We start from the raw sequence: 27,207 nt of genomic DNA, 5'->3' as shown, positions 1-27,207 counted from the left end.
CGGGATCAAGGGGAACCTACTCAACTGGATAAGACTATATCTGTAAAAGAAAACAATACGCCGTAGTAAATGAAGAATTCTCTGACCTAGCTTACGTTACCTCCGGGATACCTCAAACTCCGTGTTGGGACCAACACTTTTCGTCCTATATACTGGCGATTTACCCGAGGCTCTCAGTTTTGCATTTCTCTACATGTATGCCGCCGACACGACAATCTATTGTATAAATGACTCAATGGACTCCGTTACCAACACACTCACTAACGCATTCAAGGGATTAGAAGATTGGAGTTCAACGAACAACATGATCCCTCACCCCAGAAATTGTGAAGGTTAAGTTCGGGTAGATGAGAGTTAGCGTGGTAGAACATGGCTAACTGAGTATAGATGACGGCTAACGTGGTAGGACTGCCACTAAAAGGCAGTTTTTACTGGCCCACTCAACGCTCTCACACTGTGCAAACACACGATAAAATGGGTGACCCCCGCATGATTGTTAGGCGTAACTATCGATGACAAACTCACATGGGCTCAGCATATCTTTGAGGTGAAAAAAAGTTTTGTTGACGAATTAAATTTACTTAAGCGTAGTTCTTTTTTACCACGTCACATACTCCTATACTTATATTTTAAGATAATGCTACCCTCTGTATCCTTTGCGTTGCCGATATGGGGAAGTTTTACTAACAAGGACGGGTTCCTCGCCCTGGAATCTCTACACTGTGGAGCTGATAAGTTAAAGTATGGCTTTACGCGAGATATGCCCACCGCAGAAATGGGATTCTTTGTACCTTTTGTACAAAGTCAAGTTAGCAGCATTAGCACATAAGATCTTTTATGATTGCACTCCTTCCCCTATGGGGCATATCTTATCTAAGAATACTTCTCCTAGGCATCACTTACGAGCTATGAACACAGTAACAGTACCTCGCTAGCATTCAGAGCATCTATTGTGTGGAATCCTCTCACTCCAGATCTCGCAAAGACATCCAACGTTGAGAACTACACTACAATCTGGAACGGCCTCTAAATATGACAAATTACATAATCTAGACTTTCAGGCGGAATCTCCGCAAACAATGTCCCACAATAATATTGAGATAATTTTAATATGCTTTTAATTCTTAAGTTTTTAGTTAGCTTAAATGCACGACCCCATAAGGGGCATCGCTTTAATCACCATCGTGTTCAAATTAAAGTTATTGTATTGTATTATTAGCCACATTCTACTACGTTTACCCTCATCTACCGTAAGTTAACCAAGTTCTTTCACGTTGACCCTCGTCTACCATGAGTTAACCATATTCTACCACGTTAACCCCCATATACCCTAAGTTAAACAGGTTCTTTCGCGTTAACCTTCATCTACCTAAGTCAACCATGTTCTACCACGTTAACCACCGTCTACCCTAAGCTAACCATGTTCTACCACATGAGCCCTCATCTACCCTCATTCAGCCATGTTCTCTCGCATTAACCTCCATCTTCCCTAAGTTAACCATTTTCTACTAAGTTAACAATCATCTAACCTAAGTTCAACATGTTCGTTCACGTTAACCCTCATCTGCCCTTGGTTAACCATGTTCTACCACGTTGGCCGTCATCTATACTCAGTTAGCCATGTTCTACCAAGCTAACTCTCATCTACCCGAAGTTAACCATGTTCTACCACATTAACCTCCATCTACCCTTAGTTAGCCTTGTTCTATTACGTTAACCCCCATCTAAGTTAACCCCCATCTAAGTTCCCTCGCGTCAACCCTCATCTACCCTAAGTTACCCATGTTCTACCACGTTAACCCTAACAGTCAGTTAGCCATGTTCTACCAAGTTAGCCCCCTCTAACCTAAGTTAACTACTTTCTGCCTCATTAACCCTCATCTACTCTCAGTTAACAATGTTCTACCACGTTACTCCTCATCTACCCCCAGTTATCCATATTCTACCACGTTAACCCCAATCTTCCCAAAGTTAACCATGTTTTACCATGTTGCCCCCATATACCCTAAGTTACCCAATTCCTTTTATGTTAACCGTCAACTACCCTAAGGCAACCATGTTCTACTACGTTAGCCCTCATCTACCCTCAGTTAGTCATGTTCTGTAAGATTAACGCCCATCTACACTAAGTTAACGATGTTCTACCACGTGTTATTCTACCACCATGTTCTACTATTCCACCCTCATTTACCTTTAGTTAGCCTTTTTCTACCACATCAACCCCCAGATAGCCCTAGTTAACCATATTCTAACACTTTATCCCTCGTCTACCCTAACCTAGCCATGTTTTACCGAAATAACCCTTATCTACCCTTAGTTAACCATGTTCTACAATGTTAACCCTGATTTACCCTTAGTTAAGTTTGTTCTATCACGTTAACCCTCATTTACCATAAGCTAACCATGGTCTACCACGTCAACCTTCATCCACCTTCAGTTAGTCATGTTCTAATAATAATAATAATAATAATAATAATTTACATTTATATAGCGCAGACCTCTATGTGGATATATTCATTCGCGCTTTACAATATCGTAAGGTAAAATTATGTTAAAAGTAACTAAAAATATAAGGAACTATTAAAACCTGCGAACCTATGCACTCGAAGGGAATAGTTACCCAGTGAAAACTAGTTAAACTATTTGAAAGCTAAATTAAAAAAAATTAGTTTTGACAGCAGTCTTGAAAGCGTCTAATGTCTTTAAGTTGCGAATTGTGGAAGGTAATGCATTACAGAGATAAGGTTTAGTTGACTGGAAGGCACGATCGCCAAGGGTTGGACGGGTCTTAGTGTTAGGTGATTCGAGTAATAAAGACTCGTTTGACCTAAGAGAGTACCTGGATTGCTTTTTGATCCTAATTAAATCAGTCAAACAATTAGGAGCTAGACCATACAAGCACTTAAATGTCAAAAGCAAAATCTTAAACTTTATACGGTAACTAATCGGAAGCCAATGAAGAGGGAAAAGCAATGGTGTAACGTGGCAGTATCTTGGTGATCCAGTGACCAACCGAGCAGTGGCATTCTGTATCCGTTGGAGTTTCATGATATGTGAATTCAGGAGGCCGTATAGTAGACTGTTACAATAATCTATTCTACTGGTTATGAAAGCATGAACGAATGATTCAGTGACCGAACGACTTAAATATTTTCTAATTCGACGTATGTTGTAAAGATAATAGAATGCAGCTGAGCAGGTTCTGTTAATATGACTTAGCATACTCATTTTCGAATCAAACCAGGTTCCTAAGTTTCGAACTTCACATGATGGAGCAATTTGGGACTCGCCGATCGATAAGATACTAATGTTACTGACTTTCTGAAGTTCTTGTCGCGGTCCAATCAAAAAACATTCTGTGTTATCCACATTCAGTTTGAACTTATCCGCCAGATGCATCCACTGACTAATATCAGTGATACAAGATTCCATGGCAGTTAAGGCAGCGATTTCCTCCATGTCATTTCCTGGTCTAAACGCGATGTAGAGTTGTGTGTCATCTGCGTAACAATGGGGATTAGGAAGATGTGATTCGACGATCTTTAAAAGCCTGTTGGCGTAGAGAGAATATAATAATGGCCCGAGGCAGCTGCCTTGTGGAACTCCAAATTTAACATTGAAGATATTGTATAGAACTCCATCTATAGAGATGCGGTGGGTTCTGTTAGAGAGGAATGATTCAAACCAGTTGAGTGCAGAGCATGAAATTCCAAAATCAGATTAGAGACAATGTAAGACAATTCGAGGGTCAACGGTATCAAACGCGACGCTTAGGTCAAGAAGCATAAGCAACGTGACGCACTGATCTTCCGTGTTCATCAAAATGTCATCCTTGACTTTAAGTAGGGCGGTTTCTGTACAATGGTGCTGTCGATAGGCTGATTGCAGTGAAGGAAAAAGATCATGCTCATTTACGTAGGATTGAATCTGATTGGCTGCCACTCTTTCAACCAATTTTGAAATAAAGGAAAGACTGCTGATTGGTCGAAAATTCTTAAAGACCAAGTCAAGACCTTGTTTTTTTAGGAGTGGTGTAACGACTGAGTCTTCCAAACATCAGGGAAAGATCCAGATTCAAGCGACAAGTTTATCATGGTTGATAATATCGGAAGTAACTCATCAAGGCAATCTTTCATGATGTTAGTAGGAACAGGGTCAAGTACACAAGATTTTGTTGGCGCTTTAAGCACAAGTTTCCTCAGATAGTCCATGTCTACACGGCGAAAAGCAGTAAAAGAAGAAGCACAGCGAGAAGAATGGTGGGTAATACTGCTGTACGAATTCTCAGTTGCATCAAGGTTAACACGAAGATCCAATATTTTATTGACAAAGAACGACCCCATGTCATTCGCCAAGGCTAACTTGTCGCCGTGTGGTGGAAAGGGCGTTTCAGCTGGTTGATTTAACAGTTTCTTTGTAGCAGCAAAAAGCTTGCGTTGATCATCAGAAAGGTTACCGAGGAGATCTGTGTAGAATTCGCAACGAGACTTATTCATAAGAAAGAAAGCTTTATTCCTAAGAAGTTTAAATGTTCTCCGGTCAGATGCAGACTTTGTAGACCTCCAGTTACGCTCGGCTATCCTCCGGTCACGTTTCACAGATCTGATCTCATCGGATAACCATGGAGCTTGAGCTCTTTGAATCATGGTTCTCTTCCGCCAAGAAGCGTGTTTGTCAATGATGGACTTCAAAGTGGTATTGAAACAATTAACGAGACCAGCAAGGTGTTTGGGAGTATTTAGTAAGAATTCTGAATTACGAAGATCGTTCTTAAACTTGAGAAGATTAGCAAATTTAGTTTTCCGAAACCACATTACCTTGGCAGAGGATTCTGACTTGAAACATTTCAAGTTAAACGATACAGTCGCATGGTCGGATAAAAAAGAGCCAGAAATCGGCGCGTCTTGGATGATACTGTCCATTTTTCTGGTAATAACTAGACCTAGTGTATGTCCTTGAACATGAGTTGCAAAGTGCACATGTTGAGCAAGTCCAAAAGAATCAATAAGATCCAGAAATAATTCTGCATTTGGATTATCCTGGAAATCCACATAGATGTTAAAGTCTCCGCATAACAATATGGGCTCCGTGCATAAGACAAATGATTCAAGGTGCTGGGAGAATTCGGAAACAAAGGAAAAAATTGTTACAGGATACTTTGTAGAGTAAGGAGGTCTATAGACGATGGCAAGCCGTAAGCGAGAAGATCCATTGATTACAATCCACTCGTAGAGTCCAAAATAGCACCACGTAGGAGTTACAACCTGCTTGACAGTTATATTTGAACCAGTAATCAAAGCTGTACCTCCACCATTACGGCCGGATCTATGTACGTCATACAGCTTATAACCATCGTGAGTACATTGAGCTTTCACCGCGGCATTTTTATCCGAAAACCCCGCCTCGGTAATTGCCAAGATGCCAAATTCATTGTCATAGATGTAGTTGACAAAACTCGCCATTTTATTCCTTACCGATTGAGCGTTCCATACACAAACTTTAAGGTGACGATGTGTGTCGTAATAATTCTGAGGAGGGTGTTAATTTGAATCAAATTAGCATGATCAACATGGCGAATACGCGAGTAAGATTTTCGTTGATTTCCAAAATTTCCTAACGACCGAATAGATTGAAAACTAGATCCAACGCGTGGACAACCTCCACGATTACCACGTTTTCTTGAGATGCGAAGGCTCTGAAGGTGCAATATACACAGTAGGTGCAATATACGAGCTTGCTAGTTTCCTCAATGATCGTAGTTCCATCCGGCCGTAAACAATGGACAAAACGAGGTTGATGAACGATTCGAAGAAGAATTTGATTTTTGTAATAATTCAATATCTCCTGGGTTGCCTTCAACGTCGACACAGATAGTTAGATCCTGTAGGAAGTCCAAATCAGGAGTCTGTACATGTTGAATTCCATATTTCATCCAAAGTGAACTTTCGCGGCGTATTCTTGTCCGAGAAGTAAACTTGATTGATTTAAATTTAACAACCTGCAAACAGACCTCATCATATCTCTGAAATAATCCAGAGCCGTCCAGGTCGAAACTGTTGCCAGTTGCAAAGGTAGTGACCTTGGAGATCTTTCCAGTAGCATAAAGACAGAACTTGTTAGCAAGGAAAGCCAAAATCAAATAAACGAACACTAGCCTAAAACTAGAACCGGCAGCCATGATGGCGCGAACACATTATGTTCTACCGCGTTAACCCCCACCTACCTTTGGTTAGCCATGTAGTACCACGTTAACCCCCACTTACCTAAAGTCAGCGAAGTTCTTTCACGTTAACCCTCATCTACCCTAAGTTAACCATGTTGTACCACCTTAACCCTCAGGTACCCTAAGATAACCAAGTTCTTTCTCGTCAACCCTCGTCTACTCTAAGTCAATCGTGTTCTACCACGTTAACCCTCGTTTACCCCTAAGTTAACCATGGACTACCCCGTAAACCCTGATCTACTCTCAGTTAACCATGTTCCACCAAGTTATAAAGGTCTCTAATATAAAGGTCTTTATCAAGAATTATTGTGCAAACCGACGTGCAACAATTAACATGAATAGAATGAATAACGAAAAAGAAAAGGTATTAGTTACTATTGAAAAGACATCTGTTAATAAAAACTGATTTAAAACGGTTTGTCTGAACCTTAGGTAAAATATAATTACGCGACCTAGTTCTCAACTGCCGTGTTCTCTGGGGAGGTAAGAGATCGCTCAACGCAGTGTTAGTGGAAGAGATCCTTTGCCATAATTTCTTATCTCTATTACAACGGATATCCAAGATACTGTACTGCTTTAAGCAGTAATACAGCTTATAACACCTGGCAAACAGCTTATCAATTCTACTTAAATATTTACTATAAAAAGCACACCCCCAGACCTCAATAGCATATGTAAAAACTGAAAGAATCAAACTTTGAAAAAGTAAGTCCAAATTCTCAATAGAGTAGCCATAATATTTACATATTCTTAAAATATACAACCTACTGCTAGCCTTACTAAGTAGATAATCAACGTGAGTGTCCCAATTAACTGGCACTTGCTCAAAGGTAACACCCAATAGTTTCAGTTTTTCTTTCCTCCCTATGATCTCGAGTGGTTCAGGAGGCGCCTTGGAAGTCTTTCCTCGTAAAAGAGGTTCCCATGTTTTCGTCAAGTTGACTTTCATGCAGTTCTTCTCGGACCATTCAATAAGGGATAGGATTTCCGTTTCGGATTGATCTAAGCCTACATTTGCCTCGATTGGTAAACTAATAGTTATATCATCAGCAAATTTAACTAGAAGATTCTTCTTAGTATTAACAGCTTTGATATCGTTACTAAAAATAGAAAATACCACCGGCCCCAGGACTGTACCTTGAGGAACACCCAGCTCTCTTTCTACGGGCACGAAGCAAACCCAGATTCCTTCGAAAAGATATCAGAGGAGGCGTTAGGGTTTGTGATGCAGCGCTTTTTCTGAGAGAGTAAAGATAACCCTTTGAATAAACAATACGCGAGTCGACGAAAGAACTGAAGCGTGAAGGATAAGATCGTAAACAATTTTCCTTTAAACCCCGATAACTTGCTGGAGAAGGACCAGGGTTTCGCGAGATATCCATGTAGATAGTTAAATCCATAATAAAGGACTTTGAAGGAAGCGCCAAGCAAGTCCCACCACGTTTGGTCGACAAGTTAACCCCCATTTACCCTCAGTTAGCCATGTTTTACCACGTTAGCTACCTTCTACCCCTAAGGTAATTGACGTTAACCCATATCTACCCTAAGTTAACCAAGTTTTGCCACGTTAACCCCCATGTACCTTAGTTAACCAAGTTCTTTCACGTAAAACCTTTATCTACCGTAAGTTAATCATGTTCTACCACGTTCTCCACTACTCTAAGTTTACCATGTTCTTTCACGTTAACCCGCATCTACCCTCAGCTAATCATGATATACCACTTTAACCCTCATGTACTCTCAGCTAGCCATGTTCTTCCACGTTAACACCCAACGTCCCTAAGTTTTTTACGACGTGAATTCTCATCTATCCTAAGTTAACCATGTTCTACCACGTTAGCCCTAATCTACCCTAAGTTAACCATGTTCTACCACGTTAGCCCTAATCTACCCTATGTTAACCATATCCTACCACGTTAATTCTCATCTACCCTAAGTTAACCGGGTGCTACCACGTTAGCCCTGATCTACCCTCAGTTAGTAATGTTCTACCACGTTGTCCCTCGTCTACCCTTTTTTAACCATATTCTACAACGTTAACGCTCATTTACCCTTAGTTAACCAGTTAGTCGGCAAGTTCAAGTCACCCTTAGTCAAGTAGGTTTTTGTATTAGGTCGCATTTTTAGGTGAGTGGCTGGTTGACTGACTGACTGACTCACTCACTCACTGGTAAGTGACTGGCTAACTGACTGTTTGAGTGATTCACGACTGATTAGCAGACTGATTGCGTGACTGCTTTGCTGACCGAATGGTGATTGGAGGGCTAAATAATTGGTGACTGACTGGCTGACTACCTGACTCACTGTTAGCTGACCGAGTAGCTGACTAAATTTCGTTTGAGTGACAGAGTTGCTGAATGATCGACTGACAGGTTGACCTACTGGCTAATTGACTTGTTGACTGAGTTGCGGATGACTTGGTAATTGGCTGCTGACTGACTGCCTTACTTACTGACTGACTGATTGGTGACTGACTGGTTGACTGACTCTCTGGTACCTATCTGGCTAACTGACTGGCTGACTGACTGGCTGACTGACTGGTAATTGACTGACTGACTGGTAATTGACTGACTGACTGGTTGACTGCTTTGCTCACCGACTGGTTGCAGACTGCTTCAATGACTGGCTTACTGAATCACTTGTAGCTGACAGGTTGACTGACTGGTTGACTAACTTGGTTACCAATTGGTGATTAACTGGGTAAGTGACTGATCGGCTGACTGATGCACTTAGTGACTGGTTGTCCCACTGACTGGTTCGTGACCGGTTGAATGATTTGTTAACTGTCCTGCTGAATGACTGGTGACTAACTGGCTAGCTGAATGATGACTGGCTTGCTGCCTGGCTGGTTGGCTGACCTACTTTCACCTGACTGGTTCACTGCGTTGTTGACCGACTTGCAACTGACCGGGTAACTAACTGGCGAATAATTGGTTGACTGATTGGTTAACGACTGATTGACTGACCCAGGGGCACCTAAACGGTTGACTGACTGGTTGACTGACTGAGTGAATGGTGAATTAGTGGAAAATGAATGACTGGTTAACCGAGTCATATGGTACCTGAGTGCCTCTCTGACTGGTTGACTGACTTGGTGACCGACTGGTGACTGACTTGGTGACCGTTTGGTGACTGACTGTCTACCTGACTGGTCACTGACAGGCTTACTTACTAATTGACTGACTCACTGGTACCTGAATGGCTGCTTGACTGGTTCATTGTTGGATGTCTGACTGCTTGATTAACTGGTTGACTGACTGGTGACTGACTGGTGACTGACTGGTTGATCGAGTGGTCGACAACTGGTTGAGTGATTGGCTGACTGACTTGCTGACAGATTGGTGACTTTCTGGGCTACTGACGGGCTGGCTGACTAGTGACTGACTGTGTAAGTGATTGATTGATTTAGTCATTGGTACCTGACGGGCTAACTGACTGGTTGACTGCCACTGGTAATGGACTGACTCACTGAGTGGTTACTGACTCTGCTGACTGACTTGTTGACTGACTGGCTGAGTGACTGCCTTACTAATAAATAAATGTTGATAGTTTCGAAAGAAACTGTTTGGGGCTGCGTCGGTGGGAGTAACGAAATAATTTGGATATATCAACAAAGTTGAAGTGGTAAATTGGCCACCGTAACGATTACAAAAGCTGACGTTTCGAGCGCTAGCCCTTCGTCGGAGCGAATAGAGGAATTGTGGGTTATGTGTGCTTTTAAAGGCAGAGAATGGAGCTACGTTATTTGTGGGAACGAGAAAATGTTGCCATGTTCCCACAAATAACGTAGCTCCATTCTCTGCCTTTAAAAGCACACATAACCCACAATTCCTCTATTCGCTCCGACGAAGGGCTAACGCTCGAAACGTCAGCTTTTGTAATCGTTATGATGGCCAATTTACCACTTCAACTTTGTTGATATATCCAAATTATTGCCTTACTAATAGTTGACGGGCAGATCGGCTACCTGCTTCACTGCCTGGCTGACTGACTGGCGATGACTTGGTGACCGACTAGTGACTGACTGGCTAACTTACTTGTTTGACTGGTTGCCTTTCCGCTGATACCTGCCCGGCTGACTGACTAGTTGACTGACTGGCTAGTACCTGACTGGCTATCTGATTGGTTGACTGACTGGTTAACTGACCTGCTGACTGACTGGTGACTGACTGGCTTACTGACTGGCTAGCTAACTGGTGACCGACTGACTGACCGACTCACCGGTACCTGATCCACTGATTGACTCGTTGACTGTCTTGCTGACGGAATAGTGACTGACTGGCTAACTGACCAGACAGTGACTGGCTAACTGACTGGTGAATAATTGGATAGTTGATCACTTGACTTACTGGTTGACTGATTCACTGGTACTTGGCCGGCTAACTGAGTGGTCGACTGACTTGCTGACTGAGTGGCGACTGACTGGCTAACTGACTGGTGACTAACTAGATAATTGATCGGTTGACTTGCTAGTGGACTGACTCGCTGGTACTTGACCAGCTTACAGACGGGTTTAGTGATGGGTCGAGTTACTGGTTGACTGACCTAATGACTGACTGGTGACTGGGTGGCTACCTGACCGGCTGACTGACATGTGACTGACTCGTTGACTTACTCACTGGCACTTGACCGGCCAACTGCCAAAGTCTTTTTTGACCAACCGAGTGGCTGACTGGATGGTAGACTAACAAGTTGACTGACTGGCTAATTGATGTGTTGACCGACCGGTGAGAGACTGAGTAGCTGACTGGCTGACTGACTGGTTGCTGACTGACTGACTGATTGGTTGGATGACTCACTGCTACCTGACTGGCTTACTGACTGGTTCAGTGTCTTGATGACCGACTTCTGATTGATGGCTAAGTGACGGTGACTGAGTGTCTGACTCAGTAGCTGACTGACTGGCTGAGTAACAAGTTGATTGCCTGATTGAGTGACTGGTCGACTGATTGGTTGACTGACTTGCTGACTGACTGACTAGTGGACTGACTTACAGGTACCTGACCTGGTGACTAACTGGACTTATTTTTTGGTACTTGACCTTGTGACTAGCTGTTTGACTGCTTTGCTGGTGACTGACCTGATTACTGAGTGGTGACTCTCTGAATGACTGGTTGACTGACTCAATGGTACCTGCCTAGCTGACTCACTGGTGACTTATTGGCTATTTGATTGGCTTACTGACTTGCTGACCGACAACCTGCTGAAGGATTGGTTGACTGACTCACTGATACCGGACCGGCTGATTGACTGGTTGATTGACTGGCACATTGACTAGTAGAGTGACTGGTTGACTGACTCACTCGTACCTGACCGGCTGACTGAGGGTCGACTGACTCTATCATGGAATGATAGAGTGAATTACGGGCTGGCCACAGACTGTCTGACTGTTTGGTTGACTAGGTCACTTGTGCCTGCCTGGCTATCTAACTGGTTAACTGACTTGCTGACCGAATGGTGACTGACCACCTAACTGACTGGTGGCTGACTGGCTGACTGACTGATTGACTGACTCACCAGGCTACATCACTGATTGTCTAAGTGATTGATTGACTGGCTGGCTGAGTGACTGGTTAACTGACGCTGTCAGAGGGTGACTTACTAACTAACTGACAGGTGACTGGTTGGCTGACTGACTGGTCGACTGACTCACTGGTACCTGACTGCTTGAGTGGCTGCTTGTCTGACTGGTCAACTGATTGCCTCACTGAGTTACCAACTGGTTACTGACTGGTGTATAGTTGACAGTCTAGTGACCCACTTCAGCACTTCCGTTCATTGCTCAATATGTTCTAACCCGGAGTTTTGCAACTCCATCAATCTCGATTCGCGCCTCACATGCAGCACTAGCTCGCTGGATTTCTCAGCTCCCGCGTTGTAACTTTGTCGCCTTTGGCAGGGGCTTATGATGGTATTTTCTTTTTATTGGGGTGGGGGGCGGTCTCGTTTAATCATTACTTGTCAATAAATAAACTGCGAGGCTGTCCCGCCAACACTGCTTGTTGTTTTACTGTCTCGGACGTGTCTACCATTGTTTGCAAAGAAACTTTAGGCCATGTCGTGTCCATCACTGAACCTCATGAAGAGTGTAAATCTCTACGCGTCAGTAGTTTTAGAGCAACTCCTCTTCAAAGCTATTTCTAAAACCGCTAAGACTGCTTTATTAATAAAAATGAGGCATTAGCAGAATTTATTTAATTAATTATTTAATTAAATTATGAATTTACCTCTAATTATAAATTGACTATCGACTGACTATTTATTATCATTACATTCTTATCTATTTACTAATTATTTTTATTCTTTTAAAATTTCTCATTCTCGTCCGGGAATTCTGAGTATTCTGGCTCTGGTTGCGAGTCCCCACATTCCATATTTTCTAACCTGCCTAGAGTCATCACTCACTCAGCTAGTCAGTCAACCACTCAGTTAGCTAGTCCGTCAATCAGTCAGTCATTCAGCCGTTCAGTCAGTTAGTCAACCAGTCATCCAGCCAGTCAGTTAGCCAGTGAGTCAAAAGGTCAGTCAGCCAGTCAGTCGACCGGACACTCACCGTGCCAGTCAAACAGTCATTCAATCAATCAGTCAGTCAGCTGGTTAGTAAACCAGTCACTCAATTAATCAGTCACCAATTGAGTCAGTCAGTCAACCAGTCAGTCAATCAACCGGTCTGCCAGTCAGTCAGAGAAACGGTCAGTCAACAACTTAGTCACCTGTCAGTCATCGGGTAAGTCACCACTAGTCTTGTAGTGACCAATCAGTCAGCTACCCAGTCAACTGGTCAGTTAGCCATTCAATCAATCCGTCAATCAGTTAGTCAAGCAGTCAGTCAACCAGTCAGTTAGCCAGTCAGTCAACCAGTAAGATAATCAGTCGACTAGTAAGTCACCAGACCAGTCAACCAGTCGTCACCCCACCTATCGACCAGTCGCTCAGTCATTCAAGCACCTGTTCAGTCAGGCAAACAACCAAACAGTCACCCAGTAAGCGAGTCAGGAATTCAGTCAGTCAAACAGCCAGTAAGCAAGTCAGTTAGCCAGTCAGTCAACCAGTCAGTCAGACAATCAGTCCACCAGTCTGTCACGACACCGGTCAAGCCGTCAGTCACCCCACCTGTCAACCAGTCAGCCAACCTGTCAGTCAGCAGGTCAATAAATCAGTCAGTCAGTCAATCAGCAGGTCAGTCAACTATTCAGCCAGTCAGCAAACCAGTCAGTCAGCAAAACAGTCACGCAACCACTTAGTCAACATGTCTCTCAATCAGTCAGTAAGTCATCAGTAAGTCGGTGAGTCACAAGTCAGTTAAGAAGTCAGCTAATCAGTGAGTCCACTGTTCAGCCAGTAAGTTGACAGTCAGTCAGCCAGTCAGTCAAGTAGTCACCCACTCAGTCAGCTTAACAGGTAGCTGGTCAGTCAACCAGTCAGTCAACCAGTCAGTCAACCAGTCAGTTTAGGAGGTCAGGTACCAGTGAGTCAGTCAGCTAGTCAGTCACCTGCCACTTGGCCAGTCAGCCACCAGTCAGTTACCGTCAGTCACCCGTCGACCAGCAAGCAAGCTATTCAACCAGTGATGTAGCCAGTCAGATACTCCGACTGACAAATTGGTTTCTAGTTGCTCATCTTCTACTTCTCTGTGCTGGAGATGTCTTTAAACCGGACCATCTGACCTAAAGTTTTGCCATTGGAACGTCCATAGATTAACTGACTCTAAGCTTGAGGAATTGAAACTCTTTGTCACTAATTTGCATTCTGATGTGGACCCTTTGATAATTGCTCAAACATTTTGTCAACCTAAAATACCAGACTCACATTATTCTATTCCTGGCTTTAATTTACGCCGCAAGGACAGAGTTGGAAAGAGTGGAGGGGGCATCATGGAATGGATCAGGTATCCTTTAGAACAAAAACGACGAACGGACTTGGAAAGCGATAAAATTGGCCTTATGGCTGGAGGTTTTTCCTTCTAAATGAGAGCGCTCTATCCTAACTGCCGGTGTCTATCGCCCTCCGTCTAACAGACAGACAGACAGACAGACAGACAGACATCTTATATTTATACAGGATAGCCCCTTCAGTGTAGTAAACACTGGTATCAACGGGGGTCCTGTAACCCACCCAACCCACCCCAGGGGAGGACATCCATCACACAGTAATCTTGTGCGTGGGAAATTAACGTCTCCTGCCCCTAACCCTGCAGGAGACGGGACCTCCATTTATTCGTCCCTATCCGAGAAGACTAGAATATCTAACCAATTCTTGATGTTAAAGAAAGGAAGCATATTCTTCTCAGTTAATTTTAAGACCCTGAGTGTTGGTCCGGCCGGTATTGAACTCTCGACCTCCCGCACAGCAGTCCGGCGCTCTCCCAATTGAGCTAACCAGGCGGCGGAGTAAGACAAAATGGCTAACAACACGGAGTAAGACAAAATGGTGGGAGGTAATATTGAGAATGCCTATTTACTCAAGAAGATGATCTTATTGGGAGATTTTAATGTGAATTTTTTATCTTCCACTGATATTAAAAAACACCACCTTGTGAAAATTTTACACAGCCTCAATCTGACCCAAGTTGTAAACAGCATCACAAGGCCATTGTCAAAGACTTCCCTGGACCATATTTGGTGCAGTCATCCTGAATGCCTAAACAGTATTCGCGCAATCTCTTCTGGGATGTGCCGTCACCTTCCTATTGATGCTACGAGGAAATATAATCGCACAAGATCTAACAGTAGCAGGTTCAATACATAAACTACAGGGACATCAAAAGCCTTGAAAAGGGCACCTTGGGATTGCACTTTCATTTTTGACGACATGAATGACATTGTTGACGCTTGGTACAAGATTCTTAAAGCAGTAGTTAACAAACCTCTCCCACTCAAACAAAAACGAGTAAAGCGCAGAAATCAACCCAAGTGGTTCAATGTCAATATTTTGAAAGAAATCAGAACAAGAGCCAATTCGCTAAAGAAAGCAATAAAAAGTAAATTGGAAAGAGACTAGGATTTGTTCAAACGAGCAAGAATCAGTGTCTCCAGTTTGATTAGGAGGACAAAGCGGGCTTATTTTAAGACTAAAATAAGAGAAAACAAAAACAACACCAGGAAACTATGGAATCTCATAAAGAGTTTGTCACGTGACGATGATGTACCATTAATCAAGTTGAACATGCATTTGCGATCCCGAGTATAAGTATGAAACGAGTCTCTGAACTGCTTTTGTCCATTCAAAGTCACAAAGCAACAGGTGATGATGCCATCAGCGCCAAGATTTTAAAGATTGCTGCTCCTACCGTACTACCATTTCTGAATAGACTGTTAAATCTATGTATATCAAATAAGGTATTTCCATCTGTCTGGAAAGTAGCTAAGGTAACGCCTGTGTTTAAAGGAATTGGAGGTAGATCAGACTGCAACAGCTACAGGCCAGTCTTAGTCCTGCCAGTCTTGTCTAAGCTACTTGAAAGACAGATTTGCGAGCATCTGTGTGACTTCTTGACATCAAACGGGATATTGTGTAAACTTCCATCTGGGTTTAGAAAGTCGTTCTCCACCGATACAACTAGGATACGACTTACTGACGAGCTTTTGCTGAGTCTGGACATGGAAAATGTTACTGGCCTGGCGATGATTGACTACAAAAAAGTTTCGATCTTATCGATCATACGCCTTTTTTACGGAAGGTCCGGGCTACTGGTATCGATAATGATTATGTTTCACTCTTTGAAAGTTATCTTAGTGATCCTATGCAATATGTAAACATCGATGGGTGTCATTCAATTATTAGAGATGCAAACCTCGGAGTGCCTCAAGGAAGCATCCTGGGATCAGCCTTGTTTCCTATATTTATAAACGATCTACCAAAGATACTGGAACATTCAGCAGCAGACATATACGTGGATGGTACTACTATCTATGCTAATGTTGATTATAGATCAGCACCTGGAGCCATAAATCAAGCTGATGTTGGTAAAGTTGCAAAAAGCACCACAGAAAATAAAATGGTATTTAACGAGTCTAAAACTAAAACAATGTTAGTAGCCGGCAAACGTCTACATGAGAAGATGAGCAGCACCTCACTCACTGTCCAAGTCAACTCAGTCCCAGTAGAACAAGTCCAGTCTCATAAACTGTTCGGTGTAATTATTGATACAGCTTAATTTTAATGAACATATTGATAATGTATTAATGTATGTAAGAAGCTAACACAGCGTATTGCAGTTTTGAAAAAAATCAGGCGTCAATTACCTTTAGATCAACGAATTGTTTATTAGAATGCCATGATAAAACAAACCATGATGTATGCCTCTACTGTGTGGGTATCTACATCTGTTGATTATTTAAATAAGGTCTTCAAGCTACAGAAGCGTGCCGCACGCGTTATTCTCGATGCTGATACTAGAGCAAATAGTGTAGATCTGTTTGGTGAACTTAATTGGCTACTTTTTTCATGACGCTAGGATTAATCACTGCGCATTAGTTTATAAACGTTTGAACCGGGTCTGTCCCGATTATACGTTAGAATAACTCAAAGGAAACATCGAGATACGTTCTACTGAAAGACAAAGTAGATATGGGTCTTCGAGTTTTTAATTTGTCGAAAGCATAAAAGAGAATAAGGTGCTAGGACTTTTCAGGTGTCAGCCACCAGGTTTTGGAATTCACTTCCCAATGAAATTAAGAGTAGCTCTAGTTTAAAAAATTTAAAGAAGTCTTTATATAAGTATGTTTTGGAGTCCTATAAAGATCTTCATCAATTTACTATAGCTTAGGCTATTCTACCTTATTCTCATATATTTTATATTAATTCTTAGATAATTCATATTTTAATTGTTTAATCACCTAGTTTTAATTAGCTAATTAATTATATGTATTTGTGTTTATTTTTAATTTGTTTTTGAGGGCCACAAGTTTATGAGTAATTTATACTGTTAAGTGCCACCCTCGAAAAATAAAGTTGATTATTATTATTATTATTATTACTCAACTACATGTCACGCTGCTAGATATGATATAACGGCTGGAGAAGTCTATAATGTCCTTTATACTGCATACCAGCTCCCTCCGTTCATAAGCCCACCCAAATTCCCTTACAAAAATTTACAAGCCTAGAAACTTGTAACCGCGATTTTACAGTAACATAAAATGTATTTGGGTGCATATTTAGGGCAAATGGAGCTGGATTATTTTTGGAAAGGAAAATCTAAGGAGAGAAGTGAAATATTTATACTTTAATTGCTGGGGTGACAGTCACGTCAGTCATGCTCATAGCTGAGTGTCAGTTATGTTTGATTAGTGCTGAATTTCGCAAACAGTCTGGTAATGCGAGTTCAATTTTTTATCGCATTATTTGCTACGAAAAAGAAAAGAAAAGAAAGGAAGACGGCTTACCTTTCAAATTTATCACTTGTCGGTATCAGTATACCACTATAGCATACAGCAAGATTCTGGAAAAATAACTATAACCATTTCCAGACAGACGGCGCAAACCCCACGTGGCTGTTGTAGAAAAACTATCTCTGGCCTAATCGTTTCTTTGAACTGAATCAGAAATGCTTGACTCGGGTGATCAATGTAAAATAAGCTTGAAAGATACCACGAGAAGTACAAAACAGTTTAAAACGGCGAGCGGACAAAGGTCTAATGATTCAGAACCTTTTTAACAACCCGAATCTCGACACTGTCACGTTTCAATGAAATCTGGCACAGACTGAAGTTTGCGCAAGCAAGGCACTCTCCACAGGTAGCCTGTGTAGCAAAAGTACATGAGGAGGGTAGGGAGAAAGGGGCGCATGCAGAATAGTTTTAAACATTTAAAGGACTGGATAAAAGATTGGGATTTTTAAACCTCAGCAGGATAAAACTAGTGCGTTCACATCTATACATTATTTGAAAGAGCTCGTTTACTTAAGGCTGTTTTTTTCTGGTCCCGCAGCACTTCGCAGCCATTTTAAGTGTCCTCCCGACAAACGGCTGCTTTGATCCAAACCGCATGTCTACCGATCTGGTAGCAGTAAATCAACAGTGACGCAGCTGTTTGCGCGAAAATCGCCGGGTTTCCAGTCAATGTGGTACAAGATGCTGTGGTTTCCGTTCACATTTCCGTTTACGTAGCTTGATTGATTATATGATACAGCCTATATTTTTGGAAAAAGTGTGCCAGTGTTACTTTGTGCCAACCATTGAACGTCAATTAAAAAAGAGAAAACAAAAAATAAACCCTGGAGAAAAATCGTCAAGAATAAAACCGGAATACCACAAATGAACTTAGAGAAGTTATGAACTGAACTTAAAAACTATTTTTAGTCTTAGATGCCTGCTAACGGCAGGTTAGCAAAAAGCTTACAAAACTTAAGAAACGATTTTGAAAACAATTTCATTATGTTCAACGAGAAATCAACGAGGATTTCAGAGCCAGTGAACTTCCAAGAGCGAAAAATTTAGAAATTAGTTGGGATAGTGCTAGTGAATAAATGTATTTGCACAAGGAATGTGGTCCGCATCAAAGCAGCCGTTTGTCGGGAGAAACGTTGCATTTAGGAAAATATATCTTCCTGGACCGCGACAATTTTCGGAACTCTCGACAGCTTACCTACGACCTGCGACAATTTATCCGCGACCCACGACCCGCGCTGTTTAGATTCCCATCGATCAAGATTGTAAAGATTTAGTCTAATAGTAATAATATTAAACACACGGTAGGCTTCCATTTTCTGTAATACAGAAAGTACTGAGAAAGACCACTACTCATGCAAGGCATCCTGGTCAAGCGTGGACCTTTTAAGATATTTATCCTTTACCCTCTAGAGAATAGGCGATTTCAAAGAAGGTGTGTACACGTATACAAATGCATCAATGGCCTAATTAATCACAATATGGACTTGATTAGACAAGACGTACTTCATAGACATAATACACGTAACAAAGGCAATTTCAGATTACCACGTATCAAAAGAAATTGGGGGAAGCAAAGAACACAATATCATGCAGTTTCCGATTTTAACTCCCTCAGTCAGACGATCAAAAACTCAGAGAATGTCAATAGTTTTAAACGTAATGTTTTTAAGTTTTTAATATCGCTACTTACGTTTAATTTTTATTTATACTTAATTTTAATTTTTTATGAATTTTTTGTATCCTTTTAATCCCTTTGCAATTTTATTGTTTTTTTGTTTCTACTATATATATCTAGTTTCGAGGTCCTGTTTGAAAACCATATTTGTTATGAAAAAGTTTCCTCAATAAAGATGATTATTATTTTTATTAATTTTTTTTAGAGAAGTTGTAGCTTTATTGAGCCCGGTTTTTCTCTGGCTTGCATTTTAGCGGGTGTGGACAAAACGTGGCTTAGTCCATGGCCTACCCTGTGACCTACCCTATGGCCTACCGGTGGTCAGATTTTTAAAAAGATAGCATTGCTGGAAACCTTTCAACGTTTTCCTGAGTACTCTCTTACCAAGGACTTTCTTCTGCTATTTTGGCGGCTACATTCCGATCAAAATTTCTTAACCTTCTGATAGAATAAGGAAATCGAGGAACAGAAGCCGGTTAAACGCAAGTTTTGGGCAAACACCATCATATCAGCTCTCCTTTCAAATTAGTGCAATACTGGCCCTTTCTTTAGAAAAGCAAGTAAAGTTTGCGAAATGTTTACGACGTTGATGCGTGCGTGTCCCGGGGTGCTCGTTGCAAATTTAATACTCTACAGCACTTGAGGGCACTTAAAAAATTGGCCTGGCACGTAATGTTTGCGTTTTCTTACCTGGATATGTATGCTCTCCGATATAACGCCGTTCATTACATTTTTACACCAGCACTCCACTATATGTTATCAGCTGACAGCCTGCATCATAAAGCCGCCATTTTGCATATCCTCTGCGACCACGCAATATTGGCCCATCCTCTCCCCTCCCCGATAACCTACCGTTATGTTTGAGTGCTGGGATATTTGCAGTGTTTCGTTCCCTCGGACGTTGAAAATCGTGTTAGTGACCTCTTAGTATACTATTTTCAGAGACAGATAATTGTACACCAGCGTATTCGTTCAACTCCTACTGATTTTATTTTTATGTTCTTAAAAATTTGACCACCGGTAGGCCATAGGGTAGGCCATAGGGTAGGCCACAGGGTAGGCCATGCCCTAGGCCAGGTTTTGTCCACACCCCATTTTAGCCTAAGCCTCAGGCCGTCGTTGTTGAGCTCTAATGGGTTTCTTCCCTCCAAAGACGGACCGGCAATGTCTTCTTCACTCAAATTAACTGCAAAACTCGCCGCAATTTTCACAACAGAACATTCGACAAGATATATTCATGCTACGTAAGATCAACCTATCCCTCTCAGTTTCGCGATGAAACGATCGACATTTCCAAAATCCACAACCCCTCGTGCCTCTCTATGAAGCGTTATTAGGGTCAAAATTAGAAAACAGATTATATTATGGTGTTTGATATTTCACTTGGCTGAACTACAGAATTATGTTCAGCCCATACAAGAAAATGTTACGAAAGTCGTTTAGAATGGCGTTCGAGGATTGTCTCACTCGCTGTAGTTCTTTACGGGACTCCTTCGTTTCCCCCTCGTTAACCGACTCGGTCAACAAAGTCGTGACTTCTCTCAAAAGCCTTATTGCCTTCTGACTTTTGTTCGCCTTCTCTCCATCTTCAGCTTCTTCATGGTCCCTCTTTCTACCTTCCTCCACCATTTCCATATAAACCAAGACGTCGGACTTGGTAATTATGAATATAAATTACAAAAGGCGGGAGGTTTTTCCGTCCTAGGGTTTCTCGTTGCTTTCTTACTGCGATGCCCAGTCCATCAGCCGAACGTAATTCAGAGAAGATCAAAAACATATTGGAAAACATAATTTAGAAAATCAAAGCATAATTTAGCAGGTCATATCGAACAACAGAATGTAAAAATTCGGCGGCAGGGAAGATAAAAGTCGAAAATGGAAAATATAATTTAGACAATAAAAAAATTATTCGGCAGCTTCCGAATATAATTGAGAGCGACGTAATAACAGAAATCTTATAACAGTTATTGAAGTTCAAAAAGAGTCGAACACAATTCCATGCAACGCTGGAACATAACTCTGTAGTTCGGCCGAATGTAAATATCGAAAATCCAAATTCGGTGGCAGGGAGGATAAAAGTCGAAAATGAAATATAATTTAGACAACCAAAACATAATTCGGCAGCGTCCGAATATAATTCAGAGCTACGTAATAACAAAAATCGTATCACAATTATTCAGTTTGAAAGAGCCGAACATAATAACCATGCAGCGCTGGAACATAATTCTGTAGTTTGGCCAAATGAAATATCAAACACAATAACATAATCTGTTTTCTAATTTTGACCCTAATAACGCTTCATACCTCTCAAGCCTCGTTTTCGTGAACTCAGTCCATTGAGGTCTCAACCGCGCGTCTGCCATTTTGAATAAGGCGTTTAACTGCCGTTTTCTTCGAACTTTAGGAGCTGAATAATTAGTCTTTGGAACTGATTTTCATTGTATTTTGTGAGAAGCGTCCGAGCTGTGATCGCGTATTGAAACGGAGAGAGTCCTTACAATGTGCTCACAAGCACGCTTGTTAACACCGTGGTAAGAGTAATTAATAGTCGTTATTTACGGTTTCAAATTCAAGAGCACCTTTTTCACATAATCTGTGTGCAGTACATGAATCTGTTTACGTAATCTAACGGTTATTTTTGTGTTGAATTTATTGGGTTACACCCACGGAATTTCATAGGTGAACATGAGCGATAAATTCGTATCAACATCACAAATACATTAAGCTGAATTCCAGCAAAATGTTTTCACATTATCAGTTTACAATTCACGAACCATGTCCATAACGTGCTTGAATATTTTCCCTTGAATTTATTGAGTTTCACCCTCGGAATTTTAATGATTGATTCGTATCTGCACCATAAATATTTCAAACGTTTCGCACGATTCTAGGCATATAAATTTAGGTAAAATGCGTCTGCTCAATTTTATTTTAATGAGTTTCTTTTGATGTAAACTTTAAAATTTAATTTACTTCTTAGACTGCTTACAAATAATTAAATTCTGTTTCAATTCAAGTATGTGAAGATAAAACTGAAGTGTTGCAGGGCTCTTTCCAAAGTAAACTCCCGAGAACAAGTGTCATTCTTGATATAGAATGATTCTCCCAAATCTGCAATTTTTATTATGGCCCTGGCTTTTTACAAAGCCTCCTTTATATATCTGTGTGCTAGCCAATGATCAAAGTCTCATTAAAAAGATATGCCATATTTTAGCAGCTCTATTTTAATTAAATTCCATCTTTAAGGTTTTTGGCATTTCCTGTTTGAAAATTTTTAAATGGCGTTGCTGCTTCATCCTTGTAAAGAGGTATCACACATTTCTATTTTTAAAACCGAATTACAAAGTCAACTTTATTTCAAGTGTCAGAAGAGCACTTTGACACTTTAAAACTTTTACAGTTTAACTTATTTGTCATCTTCTCATCCATATGAGTATTTGTCTTAAAGTGGGCAAATGATTTATATGACAGGACCTATGACAGGACCCCACTGATAACAGTGCTCCAGCACTGAAGGGCTATCCTGTATAAATATTCGTTATTATTAATATTATTATTATTATTATTATGCTTTCAAATACATGTCTGAAATAATGATGTGATGAATAGCTGATGTTATGAAACACTTACAACTGGAAAACCTGCTACTGGTAGCCTTTGTGTTTAATTTCTAAGCTGTCAGAGATAAGGAAGTGAACTATTTAAATCTTCTCATAGTTTTTACTGCTGAAGTTTTTTTGAGATTGAGTTGTGACAATTAAAATGATAGTGGTAGGAAAAACACAGTCAGGCTTTTCCCATTCAAAAGCAGGTTTATTAGATCTTGGTTCTACATTTAAACTTGGTGAGATAATTAGATTAAATTTACTCATTATCTTATGTTTCAATGTGGTTTGCTTACGTTGATAGGTAGTTGTAATTATAGCTTCACAGATGTTTTTCTCATAAAGGGAAGGTTTCAATTTTTGATGTAGAAAAATAGCATATGTGTACTGTGGTTTCATGAAATGTATGGAAGTGTTCCTCGCAGTGATAATCCTACTAATCTAGTAGGTGGAAATAAGGCCTGGAAAAAAACTCAGGCCCGTACGGGATTTGAACCCATGACCTCTGATTTGCATCACTCCAACAGGTTTAATACGAACCAACAAAATAGCTAGCTCCCAGTTGGCTTTTTAGCTCAGTTGATAGAGCACTGCACTGGTGTCGCAATGAATTTTGAATATGTGAAAATCATATATGTATACTGCAGTTTCATGAAATATGAACCAACATAATGACCAGCTCCCAGTTGGCTTGTTAGCTCAGTTCCTAGAGCACTGCACTGGTATCACAGAGGTCATGGGTTTAAATCCTGTACGGGTCTGAATTCTTTTTTCAGGCCTTATTTCCGCCCGATAAGTAGGGTTATTACTGCAAGGAATGCCTTCGTACTTTATTCCTTTCTCTCCAACATCATTTACTGTTTCTGGAGCACAATCAAAGGAAGCAGGTTATAGAAACTTTTGATTCAGTTAATTATTTGAATATGTGAGGAACATTTGATGTTTCCTCATGAAACAGAATGGTTCAGCTGCAGACAGACCTAAAGGAGTGAACTTGACAGTAACCGCAAAGGTGACTAACTGGGAAACTTGAGCACTCAGTAATTACATATTGGTTTGATATTCTGACAATTAGAGTTTACTGACATCATTAAAATGTCTGTTCCTATACAGGAATGTACCTTCCATATGACCTGCACAGTCAAAAATAATGAGATCAGTGATAAAAATGTTTGTGTATTTGGCACGTAATAATGATGATAAAAATAATAATAAACATAAGAGTAAAGAAAAGAAATTATTATTTACAAATTCTCAATCTTAAGTTTAAGTATGTCGAGGGAAAAAAAAGAACCTACATGAAGGTAACATCCTGTATTTTGGTTTTGAGGTCTGCAAAGAAACTGGTCCGAAAAAAGTCCAGCAGTGCATTCCACTCCTTAGCTGAAAAGTAAGAAAAGGAGTTAAGACCATAGGTAGTTGTTTTAGGTTTAGTAAGCGAAAGAATGTGGTTGGCACGAAGATTATAGGACGAGGACCGGAGTGAAAACATATTCTTCATATAAGCAGGAGAATGAGTGAAAAAGAAACTCTTATATAACAGTATGAGTAAATTTTTGAACGCGCTTGTTACACAACGACGTAGAGTCGACTTTTGAAAGAATAGTGGTGTATAGAGACAAGTAATCTCCAAGCATAGATCTAAATATTCCTTTATTTAGCGCTTCAAGCTTATCCTCATTGCGTGCTCCACAAAAGTACCAGAGAGAAGAGAGATGATGAAAATGAGGTCAAATATACGCTTTTTAAAGTTTAACTAAGATTTCCCTGCGTACGAGTTTTCGATAGCGCAACATGACATTGAATTGATTATTAATCTTTTCTGCATACATTTAATATATTTTTAGAAAAATTCAGGTAATCTATTTCCATTCCAAAAATGTCTAACATGTCCTTTACTGGGGTGGAAAAACCATACTCCGTATCACCGAGTATTAGACCCAGGTGCTTGGTCTCATTAACTAACATCCTATTTTCATGGTATTACTGATTAGCCTTCCCAACATCGTGAGATGCTTATGCTACTAGAGCTGCCGGATCGACGTGGGAGTAGTAGACCTGAAGATCATCCGCATAAGCGTTCAACTTGACCTTCTCGACATGGAGGAAAAGATCGTTAATAAAAATGTTAAATAGCATAGGACCCAGCACACTCCCCGGCGGAGCCCCACACTTGACGCTTTCCCAGGTCTAAAAGGTGTCTCTAACTTTAACTCTCTGAGTTCCTCCAGAGAGATAGTTCCTAATTAGGACACAACTTTTGTCGTCCATACCATAGGCCCTTTAGTTTCGAAAGGAGGAGTGGATACTGAATAACATCAAACGCTTTGGAGAAATCCATAGAAACTACCGCAACGAGCACCCCCCTGTCACGCATCATCCTCCAGTCCTCCGTCAGTCTTAGTAAAGAGGTCTCGCAACCATGAAACTTTCCATAGGCGCTTATGAGGTCTGGTAAGAGTCCATCGTAACATTCGTACATCTGCTCCGATAGAAGCCTTTCAAATATATTGCTCAGAGCAGGGAGCACAGTTACGTCGCGTTTTTTGTACAATGGAGTCACCAGGCTCATCTTCAAGCTTTATTCCTTGTACCTTATGCCCTCAAAACCTGTAGCAGGAGAGTCTGTAACCTGACTCCTTTCATCTATAATTGTGTGATGACCGGCATATAGTTTTACTGTAAATAGCAACATAGTCGTTACCGATATTACAACATGTAAAGTTAGTTGGATGGCATTAAATACTCTGGCTTAAGCTCTCAATAGTGCAATTGATAAAGGCTGAGAAACTGTTAGGGGCTGCGTCGGTGGGGGTAACAAAATAATTTGGATATATGAACAACGTTGAAATGGTAAATTGGCCACCGTAACGATTACAAAAGCTGACGTTTCGAGCGTTAGCCCTTCGTCGGAGCAACTGTCTATCAGTGCAACTGATAGACATGTAAGGAATTAGTCACAAATTGTGTGATTTTTAAAGGTTGGGAATCTGGAAAAGCAAGGATCCATCCACAATTAGAACTGAAGTTAATGGGCACCCTCACTTTTAATTCATGTTTTTACTTCCCTCTCCCCTACAATGTTTAGGGGCACACGTGAAAAGGGTTGGGTTGAAATATATACTACAAAGATTTGCCAACTTGTTACAGCATAAGTGGAAAAATGGAAAACATAGCTGTGCATTTAATGTATAACCTGACTTGTTGCACGAGTTCTCCAATTTCAACAAATATCCAAGCCTTTTCAAAGGCTTCATGTGAACATTTTGTCGTAGTGAACCGGTGAAAGTCTGAGTAGATGGGCAAATGAATACTTTTTTCAAATCAATAAAGTTTATTGTTGTGTTTCATGTTAGAATGTTGCTTCAATTCCAGCTTCCAGGAAATTCATCCAGAGGCTGACATGAGATACCATTTATTCCTTTAAGGCCAATAACAACATTAACTCAACTTTAAAACTAACGAGAAAACTTGATCGATGTTTGTAATTAATTTCTGTAATTTACAGATGAGATCCAGTTATTTTTTTCTAGGTTTCTACAAACATCTTCATTATTGAATTCTAAGTCTCTCTTAATCCTCAAGTTTGAAAACGAATCTTGTTCTAGCTTGTCTTCGTTTAAATCAAACTTTGGTAGCGTAAAAAACCAGGTGCAAGATAAATTTGTATCTCAGTAGCTAGAGTTTCCAAGATCATGTATCAGACACTGGCATTATACGCAGTTACAGCAGAGGTTACCGAATTAGATAACAGAAAACTCTCAAAAGGACACCGTGTATCAAGAATGAAAGGCGAATTGTCGAAAGACAAGTAAGAAATAACAGAGGATAGAAATAGAGAAATAACCTCGCGTTGAAAGTGACTCCTTTTTAATTTTCTACGCTTACCAGTGGAGGGTGACACGTTGGAGAAATTTGTTGGAGCAGTTCCTCCTGTCTCCTCTCCAACACCTACTGGTCCCTTAGTTCCCTATTTAACCTCTTCAACAGCCAGTTTGCCGCTGTTTTGCTGTTTTTGCTGTTATTATTATTATTATTATTATTATTATTATTATTATTATTATTATTATTTCATGGAAAAGCCAATTTACACAACCCGCATATAGCAGTGCTGATAAAGATAAATTGATGAACTGATAAATTTGATAAAGTGAAGGGCTAGAAATGCATTTACTGGAGCTCTACTAAATATATGTATTTAAATAATGCATTTTTTCTTGTTTGCAGACACTTTTTGCGAAACCGGTTTTTTTTTAACTCTATTTGAGCTTGGTTTAGAGTAAACCTAGCACTTTTTACTTTTTCGTAAAA

General features: G+C 40.6%; 2 protein-coding genes across 2 annotated transcripts; one reads left to right on the top strand and one right to left on the bottom strand.

The window, feature by feature from the left end:
- Positions 1-4,022: 4,022 nt before the first annotated feature.
- Positions 4,023-5,462, bottom strand: LOC111325079 (uncharacterized). The gene has a single exon (XM_022928809.2). It carries the CDS (start codon positions 5,460-5,462, stop codon positions 4,023-4,025), a length of 1,440 nt encoding a protein of 479 aa, XP_022784544.2.
- Positions 5,463-15,414: 9,952 nt separating this feature from the next.
- LOC148732654 (uncharacterized) lies at positions 15,415-16,379 on the top strand. Its single transcript, XM_088757882.1, has 2 exons — positions 15,415-15,561; positions 15,903-16,379. The coding sequence occupies exons 1-2, from the start codon at positions 15,415-15,417 to the stop codon at positions 16,377-16,379; spliced, it is 624 nt and encodes a 207-aa protein (XP_088614008.1).
- The last annotated feature ends 10,828 nt before the right edge of the window (positions 16,380-27,207 follow it).

This window comes from Stylophora pistillata, chromosome 4, assembly GCF_964205215.1.
Source record: "Stylophora pistillata chromosome 4, jaStyPist1.2, whole genome shotgun sequence".
Classification (NCBI taxonomy): domain Eukaryota; kingdom Metazoa; phylum Cnidaria; class Anthozoa; order Scleractinia; family Pocilloporidae; genus Stylophora; species Stylophora pistillata.
This window is presented reverse-complemented; position numbering and strand designations above follow the sequence as displayed.